The sequence below is a fragment of the Elaeis guineensis genome, chromosome 8, assembly GCF_000442705.2.
Source record: "Elaeis guineensis isolate ETL-2024a chromosome 8, EG11, whole genome shotgun sequence".
Lineage (NCBI taxonomy): Eukaryota > Viridiplantae > Streptophyta > Magnoliopsida > Arecales > Arecaceae > Elaeis > Elaeis guineensis.
In genome coordinates this window covers 2,023,442-2,042,132 of record NC_026000.2, presented here as the reverse complement: position 1 = coordinate 2,042,132, position 18,691 = coordinate 2,023,442, and the positions used below count along the sequence as shown (strand labels likewise).

The window sequence follows — 18,691 nt, the reverse complement described above, 5'->3', positions numbered from 1 at the left end:
TCTTATTCTCAATTTTTCAATCCTTCAAAAATTCATATAACTTTGCAGCTAATTCAACCTCTGAGTGTGGAGGCATATGAGTAAAATTCAGAATTTTACTATTCAATTTTCAACCATCATCAACATAATGAGCAGTCAGAGTAATATAACCCTCACTGGTGCATGCGGACACATATCAGAAGTCGAGCAAACTCTATTGGGAATCTTAGCTAAGAGTTGTTTCAACTTCTCTTTCTCCCTCAAATAATTTTTTTGAATATCACTACAAACAGTGTTTTTAGAAATAGGAACAACATTAGGATTGATATACTTTACCCAAGCCCTAATCCTAGGATACTCAACAAATGAAAAAGGCAAATCATGTTGAATAATGGTAGATGCACATAATTTACGAAAATTTTTTTGATCTATTTTTTTAGATCTTTGTTTTCCATCAGCACCAATTATCATTTGCCCTACATCATGAAACTTTCTCATAGGACACTTTGGAAGATGACGGGTCATAGAAGAGGTCCCATATTTTTTTCCACCACATTTATACTGTCTTTCACATCCATTATAAGCTGCCCTTTCTACACCATCTGTCTTTCTCTATTTTTGTGAAATAATTTCAAACATCAGAATATTCCCTTATCCTCTTATTTGATTTCTCAACCTCAAGTTCAGTTTCACTTTTACTATCTAATTTGGATTCTTCAGGTACTTCATTACCATCCACATTTACAACTTAATTCATTGTACTCATAGATCCAGTCACGATATAAGTAATCAGCCACACGCCCACACAATAGAGAAACAAGCTGATAATCTATCAATCAACAAAAAAAAATCAATTAAGACAACAATCAAACAAAACAAAAGCATAAATAAGAGATTCCAATAGTTACATGCATAAGAAAACAACACAAAAATCAGATTGTTAGGGTTTTACGGATGGCGCCGGTGGGCACAGGGAAGCTCGGGTGTAGGGGTGGGGGCGTGGGGAGGACTCATGGGTGCACCGGGTGGGAGGGTTGGGAGGGAGTGAGGGCGGAGGAGCCCGTCGGGGACTGGGGGAGGGGGACGAGGGGATGTGAGCACGGCGGCCGTGGGGGGCGCATCATGGGAAAGGGGCATGGAGGGTGGGGACTGGGGTGGGGTGCGGGTGCACGCGGCCGTAGGAGAAGTCGCGGCCTCGTAGGGGATCGGGGTGAGGGCACTGGGGCGGAGGAGCTCGCCAGGGAGCAGGGGGAAGAGGGAGTGCGGTGCTGGGGAGGAGCTCATCGGGGTGTGGGGGAGGAGGGGGGTCGGCATACGAGCGCCAGGGAGTGCGAAGGAGCTCGTGGGGGCCCGAGATGCGGGCACGGGGGGGAAGGAGGGGGCTCGGGGGCCGCGATGCGGACGTCGGGGAGCACGGAGGAGTTCGCGGGGGGTCGAGATGCACTCGTCGAGGAGTGGGGGCAGGGGGCGCGATGCGGGCACCAGGGAGCACGGAGGAGCTCGCCGAGGCTGTACCAAAAAAAGAAAAAAGAGGAGACTCACCGTGGGCGATGGAAACTAGGTAACGGTCAATGGCGTTCGGATGCGGACGCGGCAATGGTCTCTCCTCTCTTTCTCATTGAAAGGGGATAAGGGGATTTGGGTTTGGGGGTTGGTAAGTAAATAGTAATTGACTAATTTCGATATATATATATATATATATAAAGAGGCGGGCCAATCCGCCCCGATCTGCCCCGACCCGCCAACCCAAACAGGATGGGTCATTTGATCCGCTTTTAAACGGATTGCTAAAATATGAACCCAACCTGTCCCATTTACATGGCGGGGAGGGCCAACTCGACGGGCCCAAATCTAAATTGACAGCTCTAACGTAAAATGATGCTCAAATCATACATAGCAGGGAACAATATGGATTAGATCGAATCATGATGTGGTATCCAAGATAAACTTCTAATATTTTAAAATAATACTTTGAAATGATCATATAAAACATTAAAAAAATTCTGGCTTTTAGCTGAGTGATGTATAAAAAAAGTTCAATTAATGTTAAAAATAAGGTCACAGTCTGAGTAACCCAATTTTATTCATAAGAGTGAAGGCATAAATAATTTAGATGTGACCATTTAGGTAGACTAGGTAATTGTTAATAAGTTTTGATTCAACATCGAATCACCCTAGCAGATACTATGATATAGAATCAGAGGATTCAAATGTTAAATTGGATGATCAAATCATCATTATGGAAGTGGTTGAAAAGGGAGAAATAGTTGGAGGCCTAAAGTTATGAAGAATCATATTTTAGAAAGAGGATATCTAAAGTTAAGGAAGGCTACAAGTTAAAGAAAGGAGTTATTGTAGAATGTATGGTGCTCATGTTTAAACAAGAAAAGGAGTGTATGCCACTTAATGATAGGATTCAAGATTAAATCTGTAGGGATAATTAGTTTTTTCCCCTTTTGTCTGTAATTTGATTTTTGGTCTTTTAGGCTCAAATTTTTAAGTAATTACATATAATTACTTTTTTAATTGCTTAGAATTTGTAAATCCAGCAGCTGTGCTATATAGTGTTTTATGATGGTATTTGTGTAATTGTAATTAACCATCTGGACTGAGGACTCTATCAATGCTAATGTACTGAATATTTGTTCATCTTTCTTCTGATCCTTGTGTTCATTTTTTATCTTTGTATATTTAGTTCTATTGGAAATTATGTTATGTATATTGTCGTCTTGCATTTTGGATAGGGAATGATTTTTGGGCTTGTGCTTTAAACTTTTGGTTATACATATGGATTATCTTTTAATCAACTCTCTTTTTTCCATGTGCAGCCCTGGATTTTTATGGTGCACTGAGATCCAGGACATATGATCAGTCAATCTCCAAGGTCCCTATCTTTAAGTTGTATTTGGATGACTAATTTGAACAATAGCTTGTCTAGTCATGGATGACATTGTCATCAAGTTCTAAACATCATTGATTAGAGAGTAAGCTGAAGATAAATTGACTTAGTTTGTTCTTTCCAAACCATGATGATTTCAGGAGCATCATGCATCATTGAAGACAATAACTGATTGATGTTGAGTTAAAGGATTATGTTGGTGCATACGAACCCTTGGGGAGCTATCATTATTAAAATAAAAGTCCTTGTACAACTATTTGCACATGCATGCATACACCCCCACCCCACCCAAAAAAAATCAGGCTGCAAGTACAACCAGATTCATCTTAAGAGACAGAGGAGCAAATGATCAGATCTCCTGTTTTCCATTCTCTTTGTATCACCACCAGCACCACTCTTGTTGCCATCAATACCAATCTTGGACCATGGAAGATGGGGAGAAGTCATAGTTGATTGCTCCATAACATCATTACATATTCTATTGCTTTTCAGAATACATGTGCTTTCTTACTGTCATTGATTGGGCACTTATTGTGGAATATTAAAATAAGTCATGACATTGTAATCTCAAATGTTCTTATTGTTGTTGTCATAATGCAGATGTTTAAATGCCTATGTTGTTGCTTAAATTATTGGGTTGCTTAAGCACTATGAATTTAAATATTAACTTCCACTTTACCATTTGAACATTTTCTTAGATGTTTTTGACAAATCTACAATGGCCTTTTTTTGTATAAGTGAGATTAGTTTGGTGTGTGAAACAAAAATTTCCTAGATATACATTTATGTATATATGTGTACATCTATGTATATTATCTATTATAATCTTTTATCATTGAAAGACCATGATGCATTTTTTTTATTGTTTTGTATGTTGCTTCTTTCCAAGGTGAAGGCATTACATAAGCTAGATGATGTTTCATATATCTCAACCATGCTAAGATGAGAGTAAAGTAATCTTTTACGTTATTCTCATGATAAGCTCATCATCTAGATCTCTATTTGAAGGAATGTCTTTCTTCCTTCCCTGTATCTATTTCTTGATCTCTTATAGTTTTCTCTATTTCATCTTTAGATGTTCACTTTGCTGTATACTTTCATTCTCAACCATCACAACCAAAAATAATACTATTGCTACTACCACGATGAGCATGTCCGTTTGTTTTTTAAAAAATGGTACTTACTAATATTTATCTTGTTGCACTCCTAGAGTTGATAGTAACCAATAAAATTATGCTCTTATTGACTAAGATGTATTCCAATTTATTTTGTTCGATATCTTGCTACTTGTTGACTGTTTAATATAAGAACATTAGGTGTTTTATGATCTTGTTGAATGTACAAAACCATTTAAATGCCTAACAATTGAAGACTGCTTCATGACCAGTTGAGCATTTTGAGATGTCTCACTGCTAGTCAAGTTCATGATGGATATATGAGGTCAAGAAACCATGATCAAGATCTCTTCATCAGTGTTGTGTACACGTGTTAAGGTTACGGAACCTTCTCCCCTCCACCGCACGCAAGGTATTGTCCGCTCTCTCCAGGGGCGCCGTCGCTTTGGACGCATGCGCACCCGGAGTCACGGTTTTGCCCCTCGGCCCCTCTGGACAAAAGGCGCCTCATGTGGGCAAGAGGGAGTCCGCACTACTTAAGCACATGCACAAACCAGAGTTACCCGATGTGGGACTATTAAGAAGACCCCTCCCGCGGCCTGCCCACAACACAGCCCCCCACTCTGGAGGGTGCATGTGTTGAACGACAGGGGGCGGGTGCCCCTACCTGGCGTGCCACTGTTGTGTACACGCGTTAAGGTTACGGAACCTTCCCCCCTCCACCGCACGCAAGGTATTGTCCGCTCTCCCCAGGGGAGCCGCCGTTTTGGACGCACGCGCACCCGGAGTCATGGTTTTGCCTCTCGGCCCCTCTGGGCAAAAGGCGCCTCACGTGGGCAAGAGGGAGCCCGCACTACTTAAACACATGCACACACCAGAGTTGCCCGATGTGGGACTATTAAGGAGGCCCCCCCGCGGCCTGCCCACAACAATCAGTATATGAGAAATTCCACTGTTAAGAACTTGATAACTGCTTGTGCATTTTGATGGATCTTGAGCATGATGATATTTTCTAATGAAGTGGTCATTCCAGTTCAGAAGTATAAAGGTTTCAGTCTAACATTTCTTTTCTTCTCATTGATTTAGTCTGCTACTGTGCTTTGTTTCTACATGAAATTTGTACATCCTATTAATATTCGATTATCATTAGCCTTATGGTAGGCATTATCATCTGTGCTATGTGATTATTTAATAGAATGCATTATGTTGCAGTGGATAAGTGATATTGGTGGATATGAAAATCTTGGTGAGAAACTTCTAAAGGGAAGGAAAAGCAGCAAGCTTCCTACATTTATTCCTCCTAAGGTATGAACTTGTTCCATCACTCCCATTTGTGTTATTATTATTTTTTTTTGGCAATGTATACAATCTTTCCTTTATTTTTCACATTTACTAGCTGTCACCTAAGTATACTGCTGTACCCAGACCAACAAATTAAAATTTTTCCATGTTTCAATTTATCCTCACTAGGAGCAGAATGTGCAGGGAGGTTGAATGTGGCATGAAATAAGCCTTAGGGAGTAGGGACTGATACAATTCATACCATAAACAAGTTATACAGGTTTTATATAAGCATACAATCAAAGACAAACCATGATTTAGTACACAACTTTGTAGCTGCCCACCACACGCATGCACAATTAACCCCCAGGCCACCGCATAAGGCACACCAGAGGAGAGAAAATGCCTAAATGAGGCACCCATTCGATGTTTGTCCTTACTGCTAGAACAAGCAAATATCTTGCTTCCCTCTCTTAAGGAGGTGAGGAACCTCAGAAGAGAGACATTTAGGCTTGAAATAGAATTATAGGAGTAATAGCTCCAACATCATATTTGATTGGAACGTGGATGAAGAGAAGTGGTGCAAGCAAATGTTGATGGTCGATGCCTCGAAGGTGGCAGAAAAAGGAAGGGAGTTGTGTAATGAACATATGGCAATGTAATTACGAATCAAGTCACCCCAGGAACTTGCACAATATTAAATCCAAAATGTTTCCTATGATGACCTTTTAATATTAAAAGCTTCTGCATCACGTTGGTTCTAAAATTTTTATGTTGCATCAAAGATCCTATTGGTGACAGTGGAAGCATCATTACTAATGATAATGGTATAATGATTAATAAGTACATAGCAGGATCACAATGTTGCGAGTTGAACACTAAGAGAATATAATTGTGATAGTTCACATTGAGATCTAGACAAAAGATAGTACTGTGTAATTGCTCGAAAGGGAAACGTGTTGGGCTCTAGAGTATTAGGTGGCTGCTGCATGTGGTCCTTTCACAAAAATGATGATTTTTCACACACAGATAATAGAAATGTAATGCAAGAAAAGGATTGAGTTCACATTAGGGTTGGGTTTTTATATTTGGTGATTACGTTGCTGCATTGCAAGGGTTAGCAAACCATTATTTGCTTGAATTCTGAAATTTTCTAAGGGTAGGACTAACTATGTGCTTTCAAGAATTTGGTCCAAGGGTTCTTCAGAAAGGTGTTAAAGGTATTATGTAGATCTAGAATTAACAATACTAACCAACAAATGAAGATGACAGGAGGAAGAAAAATTATTTGTGGAAGAACTTATGAATCATAACAAATTGTTTAGCACCTTCATTCTAGAGGTTGCACATGGAGAAAATGATAGCATCTTGGCTTTTGTTTAAATTTGGAATTAAACTCATCACACTGATTACGAGAACATGAAAACCAGTCCTCAAACTCAGTTCCAATGGCTTGACTTTTTCGAGATATAGCTCATCAATCTTGGCCTCCATTAAGAAACATCCTACTGAAAAAGGATTATATCTCACACAAACTTACGGAACTTGTGTGACTTGTAGAAAAGTACATGACTGAAAACAGTCATGACAGCCTAAAAATCTACATGATGAAGAACTAAAAAGACTAACATGCCAGTTCATTTCCATCTCTGAATATGCGAACAATAGCATCTAGCCCTGTCACAAACTCTCTGCTGAACCTCTTAGAACTAACTTACCATGAACCACATCTGGAGTTAACAGCTTTTATTTAACGGAATGACTGATTAACTTCATTTTTCTTGGAACAGCAAACAGTGGAGGCTTTGCACGAATCGGCACGTTCTCTTGTCAAAGAGCAACAGTTAATAATGAATTCCAGACTCTCAAAGGAATACATGAAAAATATAGATGACTAGTTAAGGTCATACAGCACAAATGAGCTGTTGTGATACCAACTGCTGTTGGTGCTACTACTTGTAGAGGTTGGTACGGAAGAATCAGTTGATTTTGTTCACAAGCCTGTGGTTACTATGTAACTTATACATGACCAGCTCTACTCATCATTATTGACGAGTGTAATACAATACTAATATTCTCTTTCTCTCAAATCTCTGTAGGATCTATTTGTATCCCTGTATTCTGGAAAATGGACGCAGGAAGCAATACCGGAAATGGAAGCAGAAAAGAAATCCTAGGACAGGTTCGGCAGGAATGGAAAACATTTTCTTGCATTCCCTGTTACCAGATTGTAAATGCTGATAATGGCAAGCAGATAGCTACTTAATTATGATTATTCTGATTTATGTTGCTCTTCAATTTTTTCTCATTCAATGTGTAACTGATAAGTAAACTAATATATTGAGCGCCGACCACCCGAGAGATCAACAAAGAACAGTCCGAGGGCTAAACCCTGGATATTGGATCAGGATGAAAGGAAAAGCTCCAAAAAAAAAAATCTCAGAAAAATAAAGAATAAATAAATAAAGAGAGAGAGAGAGTGTGTGTGTGTGTGTCCATCACTAATGGAAGCAACAGACCCAATGCAAGAACTGTGATGTTACTCTAAAGATTTAATTTTAAAGATTAGCATATTAATTTCCTATGGTATAACTGTATTAACTTTAGGCTTTTCTTGATAGCAAAAAATAAAATAATTGGATTTAAGAATTTTAACCACAGGTAAAAATATAAAATAAAGATAAAGAGTAAAGACAAGCTAGTTTTTATGCGTTTTTTGGGTTTTATGCGACGGATGGCAGGACGATGTACTTGCCCACAGGAACGACGAATCTCGTCTGAGAAAATGACTCGGGTTGTTTGCTAGACGCTTGGCTGGTTTGACCGTGCTGCGGTGGAGCTGACGATAGGGCAAGAGGTGAGAGAGTGAAGGTTTTTTTTTTTTTTCTTTTTCATTGCAAACAAGAGGGCCGTTTTCCATCATGGAGATAGATTAGGGGTAGAGCTAGAATTGGACTCAGGCCGGTTCGGCTTGGGGTAAGGCTAGTGTCTGAAACAGTTTGGGCCAAAGTTGGATTCAATTATGGGATCCGTTTATCTTTTATCTTTGGAATCAAATTCGAGTATACTTTTGGTCCGATTCAGGTCTAGTTTTAATTCGAGTTTAAATTTAAGTTCGATCAATAGTTCAAATATGCGACTTAAGTTTAATTCTGAACTATGTGATTTTAGCCATTTAGGATGAGTCATGAGTTAATTCGATCCTTAATTAGTTGATCAGTTAGCTAATTGGTTTTAATTTCAAGCAAATCTTGATGTCTCAAAGAGTCTTACTCCAAATATTTGAAAGAATATTTTTGAACTTTTACATTGTTGTTTGTTTTCTTTATTCATATATTATCCTTTCATTTTTGTTGGTCTGGACCAATCCAATATTTGATTCAAATAAGTAATACAGGTCGGATTTGGATCTGAATTTTTAAAAAAGTGAAAGACTTTATACATCGTGTGCGGTATAATAAAATTAACATGAAGCGCACCATCCAACCACATTAAAGCATGTAGTCATCGCTTTTCAATGTGTATTTAATAATGTATTTAATGTCTGCAGTTCTGCTTTTTCATTTAAAATTTTGAATGATAAAAATATTCTTTCTATTCTAAAAAAATTACATCTTGTGATCATATTATAACATTCTGTGGTCAAATTATAATTTTCTGCATACAAAAAATTATAATTTTTTTAGAAATCATAATGAGGAAGATATTTTAGTCATTGAAAATTTATAAAATTGTAAAATGATGAAAAAAATTCCTCCCTTCGTTATGACATCCTGCAGTCAAAATTATAATTTGACCGCAGAATGTCATAATATGATCACAGAATGTCATAATTTTTTCAGAAGAAGAGAAGTATTTTCATCATTCAAAATTTTAAATAAAAAATGGAACTACAGATATTAAATGCGCGTTAGAAAGTGATAGCTACATGGTCTAATCAGATGGGATGATATATTTTTTCTGTACTATATGCGGTGTACAAAGAATTATTTTTTTTTTAAAATTAGATTTAAATTTGATCTAAAATTTGAAAAAAATATTTTAGACTGGCTCGAATAGGATGGTGTGAATCAAATTATTATATTTAATCTTTTGCTCCTGATGGCGGGAAAAACTTCCCTCGGAAAGTTGGAAGGCATATGTAGGGATGGCAATGGGTACTTGGGTAGGGTTTGAGTCGGGTATTGTACTACCCATCCCCAAACTCAAATTTAATCCCCTATATCCAAATCCTACCCGATATCCGATCGGATAAGAAAAGAGATATTCATCCTCATACCCAATGAATTTGGGGATATCCATGAATAACCCATTTTTCCATACCCAATCCATACCCATCCCATGCCTATCTCATATCCAAAAAAAAATAAACAATCAAAATAATTTTATGCATATTATCAATTAAAATAAAATTATCAATTCAACATATAACATAATTTATAAGTTCAGATTTATAGAAATCAAACATAAAAATAGAATTATAATACAACATAGAATGTATAAATAATCAAAATAATTTTATGCATATTATCAATCAAAATAGAATTATAAAACAGAATTATAAACATATATATTCAGATATGGGTTCGAATATTATCCATACCCGTAGGTTTGGATCAGATTTGGATTCAGATTTGGGTAGAAAACAGCACTACCCATATCCATGCTACAGTTTTCAGGTTTTACTCAAATCCGAACCAAAATCCGATCAAATTCTGTCTTTCGGATTTGATCGAATTTGGATAGGATGCATATCCATCAGAGCGGATTGATTTTGTCATCCCTAAGCATATGACAATATGGGGGTAACGAGACAGCGTAAAAAAAAATCTCCTCACGGAAGCTTGTGACATAAATTTATGATGGATTAGAATTGGGATCTGGGGTCGTGGTCGGGATTTTTAACCGTAAAAGAAATTGATGGGCACAAAAGTTTCTAAGATGCCTCGAAGCAAAGAATAAAGAAAGGTTTTGGAGATAAAGGGTGGATTTAAGTTTATAAATTTTAGTTGGAAGGGAAGCTGGACGTCTCCCGGGCTTCGGATACTGAAGGACGGAAGTAAGGTATCGGTCAGTTCAGTTTATGAGGAGGCATGACTTGATCGGTGGCCAGAATAGAAGATTTTAAAAGGCAATGTTTGGCTTTGATTGGTTATAAATGTGAGGGACGTGTTCAGCTTGATGGAAGGAGGTTGGTACTGCAAAAGGTATATGGTTAAAGTTGAGATGTGCATCAATTAGGAGATAAAATCGTAGATATGTGGAATAATACTAGTGTTAATATGGCGGACTCATGCTTTAAGGAGTGGTTGGGATTGGGATGTGTGTATGGTCATTGATGCGGAGAATATTCTGCCTAATCTCAGTTCCTACGAAAGCCAAATTAGGATGGCCGATCTTTCCACCTCGGTCATGGATGACCTAAAGCTATGATTGCATTAGTCCGTAATGCTTGGTGACAGTTACGCCTACATCCACTTCTTATGATGCAGATAGGATGCTCCGGACTGCTAGATGACATCTTGTCCCAGCCACATGTTAACTGTGGGGCACGATCAACATAAGCAATTGTTGCGAAGATGGCTGCCGTCCATCATAAAAATAGCCACCGACCTTCCTTATAGAGAAGGCAGGGGACCTTAGTAAGTTGGAAGCCCTTTCTAGCTTTTTCATTGTCACTATTCTTTTTTTTCTTGATTTTTTTGATCTCTACTTGACTTGAGCATCGAACGATCTTTACTAAAAAATTTTCAACTAAGAATTTCTTTAGGTTAGAGATAGCAATCAAATCGGATCGGATCATAAATGGATCGGATCAAAAATATTTAAACCTGAATCTTACCTATTTAATAAATAGGTCAGATATTGAAACATGAACCCGATCCATTTAATAAACAAGTTATCTGATCCGACCCATATAACCTATTTATATTTATAACCTAGTTAAAAATAAATTATTTGTGCCTTTATGATCTATTTAAAAAATAATAAAAATCTGCTCTCAGACTTATGGTCTCACCTCTATCTTCGATCTCTAATGAGATGAAAAGAGGGAGGCTCAGAATCACCTTGGAACCATCGAAGAGGGAAATCCCTTCGTTGCCCTCCTCTTCGGCACTCTTCTCAACCGAGGGCTGCAGCCGTTGTCTTTCCAAATAGGAGACAATCACAGGAGAAGAATTAAAAGTGGGACTTTCCCAGTCATTTGATTTGCTATCAAATACGAAGACTAACGGAGGCCAAGATCGCATGAAAGTGGGCTCGCCATCACCGCTGCTTCAACAGACGCGCATATAGAAGGAAATAAAAAATGGAGAAGGATAGTGTTCAAGGTTCAAGAATCATCACCATCGCATTCTCGGCCCAACCGCCTGATGCTCTCGGCCCAACCGCCCCTCCGCCTGATGCTCTCGACCCGACTGCCCTCTGCCTCGCCTGCATCGCTGCGCTCTCAGCCCGAATGCACTCTTGCTGCCTCTATACTCCAGCTCTGCTCGACCACACCCTCTACTGCCTCCGGTCCTCCGCCCCATCGAGATCTTGGTCACCTCCATCTCCTTCGCCTCCAGCAAGTCTCCGGAACAACGGCGATGCGAAGAAGAAGGAAAGGGGGAGGCCAAGGGGAAGAGAAAAAAAAAAGCCCTAGCAAGGCTACGGGATGGGGAACTTGGGCTCGATCGCTCGGGCACGAAATCAAGAGGTAGCATGGCGTGTTGTCGACCATGGGATGTCACGTGGTCCAATTGCCTACAGAGGCGGGCAAACGAATTTGGGAAAAATGAGCACGCTCCACACCATAGGCCCACATGGGAGAAGCCCATTAGCCTATTATCCAATGGCCCAATTCATAATCAATCCAAAATTTATACGGGTTAAATGGGTCAAACAGCTTAGATATATAAAATCCAAATCTGACCCAAATAATAAACAGGTCAAACGGATTGATCTGTTTACGATCCGAACCTGTTTAGTCCAAATCCAAATCTATTTTTAATAGATCGAATACAAATCAGATTGACAGATTAGATCATATTTTGCCACCCCTATTTTAGGCACTCCATCAATTTTAGCTCACCTCCGTCCAATCGACTTCAATCTTGCCTCAGAGATCAACAACAATAGTTATGATTGAATTTGATAAAGATCTTAATAAAAAGGAAGATTGGAATGGAAATATGGTGACAATTTTTTTATAATATTTGGATGCATATATTTAATCTTGACTTTGTTTTTTTGAGAATATTAATCTTGACTTTGTTGTATACGTCAGTTGGATCAATATTTACATTTTTCTGTGTGTCCATCTAAGTGGGGTGTTTTGTTAGACAGTTAACAAGTGTTGGAAAAAAAGCAAGTTTCCAATTGGAGGCTGGGGTAAAAAATAATGCTGTCTTTAAGTCTATTGGGTTCGAGTTTTTATCTGCAAAAGAGTTATTGCAAAGAGTTAAGTTGTGTTTGGTTGGAGTCATGAAAGGATGGATGGATGAGATTTGAAGGATGAATAGCTTCTATCTACCGTTTGATTTAAAAAATTATAGAAAGAATGGATGAAAAAAGTAGATTATCCATCCACCCTAACCCACTATTTTGTATCCTTTCAAATTGGGAGGATGAAGGAAAGATGGATGGAGCATTGAATGATAGATTTTAATATTGACATAATTATCCCTCATTAATTTTTTTGATAAAAAAATAATACTACTTTTTCATTAATATTATTAATATATATTTTTATATATACTATTAATTATATACTATTAAATTTTATTAGTTATTATTTTAATCTTAATATATAATTTTTATAATTATAATTAAATAACTAGATTATTATCTATTTTTTATTTATATTTATTATTTTTAATTAACTATTTATATAATATTAATTAACTATTTAAATTTAATTATAAATTAGTTAGTTATTTATATAATTAATTTATTAATAATTAATTTATGAAATTATGTATTAAATAAAATTTTATATAAAATTATAGAGTACAAAGATTATAAGTTTATAAAATTTTTACTTCTTTAGTATAAATAAGTATTATAAATCGATAATAATAATATTTTTAGTAAATGATAGTTTTGTAAAATATCATCTATCCTTCCTTTTAATATTCTTCCTATTCCAAACAGAGAAGAGAATCATTTTCACCCATCCTTTCATATTTTACCAAACATATGAGAAAATCCATCCATCTTTTTTCCTCCATCTATTTTTTTCTCAATCCATCTTTCGTACCAGACAGAGGGTTAGAGTCAGGATCAGAAAATGTTATCCTATTTTCACCTTGTGAGATTCTGAAATCACTTGCTTTAGTTTTACCAGAAAGGTCATTTATTATTGTTGGTATTACTAGAATTAATACAAACAATTTACATCAGAAGAAACAATTAGGTACTGAGTTCCAAGAAGCGGCGGGCCATGGGGTGTTCGGCCTGGGAGAGACGAGAGGGGTCCAGCACCTCCACCACCACACCGCCGACGACGAGGCACACCACGTCGGCGATACGCTGGATTTGCTTCACACTGTGAGACACCATCACTATAGTCATCCCTCGAGACTTTTTGAGCCGCACGATCGCCTCCTCAATGTTCTGCGTTGATATCGGGTCCAATGCACTGGTAGGCTCATCCAATAGCAGCACCTTAAAATGACAATCCAACGCCCAATGATTCAAACATCTAAATGCAGTTGGTTTCGTCGAGTTAATATAAGCATTAAGAGTGCTTGAAGGAGGAACAAGGATTTAATTACCTCAGGGTCATTGGCGAGGGTGCGCGCCAGGGCCACACGTTGGCCCTCCCCCACGGATAAACCGGTCACAGGCTTGGAGGCAAAGGCGGGGTCCAAGTCTGCCAAGCTCAATAGCTTCTGCACCTCAGCTTCAGCTAGTTTCTTCCCTCTTAGCTGAGGTCCAAACCTCACATTGTCCGCCACGGTGCCTGGCCATGCATGCAGAAGGCAATTCACATACAGAATAAATAAGTTGTATGTCTAAGAAAATTAACAATTTGGTTCTTTATTGCTTGTGAATTCCAAGTCTGTTTGTATTTCAGATTTGAGAACACTAAATTGGTTTTGCCGGGGTCTTAGCTTAGGTAATCTACTTAGAACTAGTTTGATTAGGTTTAGCTATTTATATAGGATTGGATATTTTAAGATAGAGCTGATCCATAGACATAGAAAGCTCAAAAAACCATAAAGCACTTTTAACAGAATTTGAATTGAAATATAGCGGGGGAAACTATATCTTATACCACAAGCGCCAGGTGGCCATGCACCATGCTAATCATTTGGTTTCCTTCTTATTGCCTCCATTCATCATATGCTTGGCCTATGATAAGGAGGCGAGATAATTGGTGTGATGAACGATTATACTGGTGTATTGGTATGAATCATCTCATCTTCTTGCTATGTGTTCTATTCATGGTTAGCCTATAAACAGAAAGATGAGATGATTTGTATGGCGCAGGATTATGTTGACGCATGCAGGGGTAGGACGGTACTTTTTCTGTTTGGGGAAATTATTTACCCTATCCGCCCATTGCTGGTTTGGACCTTTTGGAGCAGCGATGAAGAGCTACGATGTGACGTCTAAGCACACAATAATTCTCTGGCAAAAGGTTTCGTGACAAGAGGTTGAAGTGGGCGACATGGCGCACTATGTGACGAGACAAGAGAAGGACTGGCACTCGTCCAGTAACGTGGAATCAAGAAAAAGAAGCCGTACACGACCGAACAAGCGTGTTTGAGTCTAACGAGCGGTGCCGAGTGGGCCCCATAGGATTATGCGAGCCTCACCAGTAGCGTCCTTTCAGAATCCAGCCCACCCCCGCTGGCGATGCGGTCTGAAAGATGACCTCAACCGTTGTTGCTGTCACCTCCGGTAAGCATTAAAAGTGTCGACAATATTTTCAAGGTTAGGTGAAATCAAACCCACCATGCATTCCCGTATAGACTCGGTAAGTCTGCAATAAATTCCGTTATAGATGGGTTACTACAGCAGAATTTTAAGTTGAATTGATGTGTCTGATGAGTTAGGTTCACTGTGTTTGTATTATCAAATCTAGGTTGATATTCGATTCATTCGAGCTCATTTAATTAGGAAAAGATTTAGAGTTACGTGTAAATTAAAATGTTCCATTCTCTCATTCAAAATCATGGAATTTGAGGGATTATCTCTATTCCTATTAAATAAAAAAGAGAGCAAAAATTTGGCTCCCCTCGAAATTTAGGAAAGTTAGAAAGAAGATAGTAGAAAAAGAAAATTTTTTCTCATATTTTTTTGGATAAATACTGATGTCTTTTTTCAATCAAAAAAAAAAATTACTTCTTAATAAATTTGGAAAGTCCTGTAAGAGGAAAAAATATTCTATTCTGTAGTTATGAAAAAATTATTCAGAAATAATCAGTTAAAAAGAAAAAATACTACATGCACAAAAGTTATCACTCACAAAAAATTTTGAATTATACAAAAAAAGAGAAAATTCTAGGTTACTAATATTTTTCTAAATTTTTTAGAATCCTAGTTTGCTAAAATTTTCCTCCTGGGACTCTACATAAAAATATTATCTAAAATTTGCTCATTAGTTAGTCATGTAAAAAAAAAAAAGAAGCAAGATTCCTTCCTAATATTTTTTTCTGTAGTAACAAAAAATTCATGCATAAAAAAAAAATCGAATTCAAATTCTTTTCTAATATTTTTCTCGACATATGCCAAATATTCTTAAATTGTGCAAAAAAATATGACCATATGTACCGAGACTCTGTCATCAACCTTGGCAACAATTGCCAACTATGAGCTAATTCGATTAGATGGTGAGACCCCAAAATCATCATCATTTATTATTAATAGTATCAACGAATGGTAGGTTTTTTCTCATCTTTGCTTCTTCATCAACTAATCGATATATTTGTATATTTTCTTATTCTATTTAAAAATTAAAAATATATTTGCATATTTTTTTATTATATCGTTCATGCTTTCTTATTTTATTTTTACAGGAATCATGAAAGAGTTCTATCATTATTCCATCATCAATAAATCTTAAGTCAAATTATAGCAAAAAAAAAAAAAAAAATCACTTCTTACTTTTGAAAGCTTTAATGTTTTTTTACCCGCCCTTGCATTCATGTTCCATAAATTCTGAGAAAACACGCATAACAATATTTTTTAGGTATAAGATTCATTGTAAGTGTTGTTTTGATTTATGAGAGAAAGATCCATTACATACCTGAAATGGTATGGACAGGTAAAGGGATTATGAGATATAGACGAGCGAAGAAACAAGCATGGATTGTTAAGAAGGAGTGGATGACATACTGAATAGGTAGAGATGTTTTTCAGTTTTAAAAAGAAGTGCAAAAAAAAAAAAAAAGGAGGAATGATGAAATGGGTGGGTGGGTAGGATGTGAGAGACATAATAGGATTTTCTTCATGCTTCTCTTTATTTCAAATTGACATAAATAGAGAAGGATCGTTGTGTTTTATGGAGATACAGAGAGTAATATTATAGATATCTGAAATTAACATTAAAAAAAAAGAAGCAGGATATGGGTCCTTAGTGAAGATCTGCTTCTTCCAATCAATACAAAATTTCAACAGATTTTCAGAGGAAGGAGGAACACTGAGCTTGGCGCGCACAGTTTCTCAAATGGGTGAGGCAAAGAGGCAAGAGATCAGTAACTGATCTACAGTTTCTATTTGACAGCCGCATGGAACACAACTATATATACAAATATCTAGCCAACCTTTTCTCTTTCCAATCGATCTCTTATATTTATTTTTCATTTTATTTCTTACTTCCTCCTTTTATAGTTATTTTTGCATTATATATATATATATATATATATATATATATATATATAATATATATATATATATATATATATATATATGTATATATTGAAAATATTGTTTATTTTTAATGCATAAATTTGTATTTAAAATTTATTATCTTTCTGCGCATCGAACGGATATCGTTTCCCTTGTAATGGAGTGAGCAGATTCCTGTTGAGGCGGAAAAGCGCCACTACTTTTCTATTCCTCAACCCACACCACATACTCCGTGCGGCCCTTATCCTTGGAATAAAGTAATAACAAAAGATAATACCAGGTCCAGGACGGGAATAACTCACCATCGAAGAGGGCCGGGAGCTGGAAGAGCATTCCGACCTTGCGGCGGAGGGAGATGACATCAAGGCCGCAGATGTCTTGGCCGTCGAGAAAGACGGCGCCGGGGGAGGGTTCCCAGAGGCGGTTCAGGGACCGGAGGAGCGTTGACTTGCCGCTGCCACTCGGCCCGATCCCCCACGATCGCGCCTTCCGGGATGTCCAGGTTGACCTCTCTAAGGATCGGCTCTCCGGTCGTCTCTGACCGCTTCGTTAGATTCCGGACCTGGAGCTTGGCCGCCTTGGTCGGCAGCTTCTCACCAGCTACACCATCGACATCCACCAACAGATGCTCGCGAATCCCTTCTGCCAAGCCACCATATATAAAGATTGAATCAGAAACAAGCAGCATAGGATGCATTAGAATCATCAAATTAATGGAATGAATTCATTTGTTTCTCTCTTTCTCTCTCTCTATCTCTCTCTCTCTCTATATATATATATCATATTATAAATGGGAAATGAAATGAAATATAGGAGAAGAGGATTATTACGTTCCACCGAGCCCATTGGAGTCCAGGGATTGGAGTTTTTGGAGGATGGTGGAAGCGAGCTACGGGAGAAGAAGACGGTGAGTGACGGGCATAAATATAACCGCAAGGAGAGGGGTTGGATGGGACTGTGGGGCGGTTGGATGAACCGGTCCAGTTGTTTAGCTCCTAGCTGATGGAGCTCTTGGACGGTTAGATTTCGTAGATAAGGTAAAAGGGCGGGTAAAAAGATTCCTGATTAATTGTTTTGGTTTATGTTCCAAGCGGTCATAAGGTCCGGCTACAGGTGCACGGACAAAAGGTAGGTACACGGCCGAAAAATGAGGTGAGGTGGTCGATGGAGTTGTGCATAAAATATTGAAAACACTGGTTTGGCATCATATATTCGATTTTTTTTTTAAAAAAAAAAAAACTATCATGCCACCTACGCTCCTGTCGCCTATCTCTAGCAACTTTATCCCCTGTTATTAGAACCAAAAGAGAATTGATTCTCCAAAAGCTAATACTTCATCAAAGTATGCTATCACTTGAGCTCAAAAGTTATTTTTTAAAAATCATATTTTCAGAATGTTATGATTAGGGCTGTTAATAAATCGAACACGATCAAATACATCATTGTTTGGGATTAACTGTTTCGAACTACTGTTTAGTTCGAGTTCGTTCGGATTCGAACGTATTTGAAAAAATTTTATTCAAGATCGAATTCGTTAAGCTCATTATATTCGAATTAAACTCGAGCTCGACTCACC

General features: G+C 37.7%; 2 protein-coding genes across 2 annotated transcripts in view; one reads left to right on the top strand and one right to left on the bottom strand.

Moving 5' to 3' along the window:
• The window catches only part of LOC140859635 (ribulose bisphosphate carboxylase/oxygenase activase 2, chloroplastic-like), a 36,371-nt gene extending 28,799 nt beyond the window's left edge, over positions 1–7,572 (top strand). Inside the window, exons 10-13 of the mRNA XM_073261598.1 lie at positions 2,808–2,863; positions 5,206–5,298; positions 7,065–7,238; positions 7,374–7,572. Of these exons, the coding sequence (XP_073117699.1) occupies positions 2,808–2,863; positions 5,206–5,298; positions 7,065–7,172 (257 nt within the window). The 3' untranslated portion in view covers positions 7,173–7,238; positions 7,374–7,572. The remainder of the gene's footprint in view (positions 1–2,807; positions 2,864–5,205; positions 5,299–7,064; positions 7,239–7,373) is intronic.
• A 6,001-nt stretch (positions 7,573–13,573) lies between these two features.
• LOC140851097 (protein STAR1-like) lies at positions 13,574–18,126 on the bottom strand. The gene is given in 5 exon segments (XM_073242568.1): positions 13,574–13,923; positions 14,034–14,221; positions 17,418–17,587; positions 17,589–17,757; positions 17,946–18,126. Coding segments are annotated over 5 exon segments (798 nt in total). The 5' UTR covers positions 17,962–18,126; the 3' UTR covers positions 13,574–13,668.
• Positions 18,127–18,691: the final 565 nt, after the last annotated feature.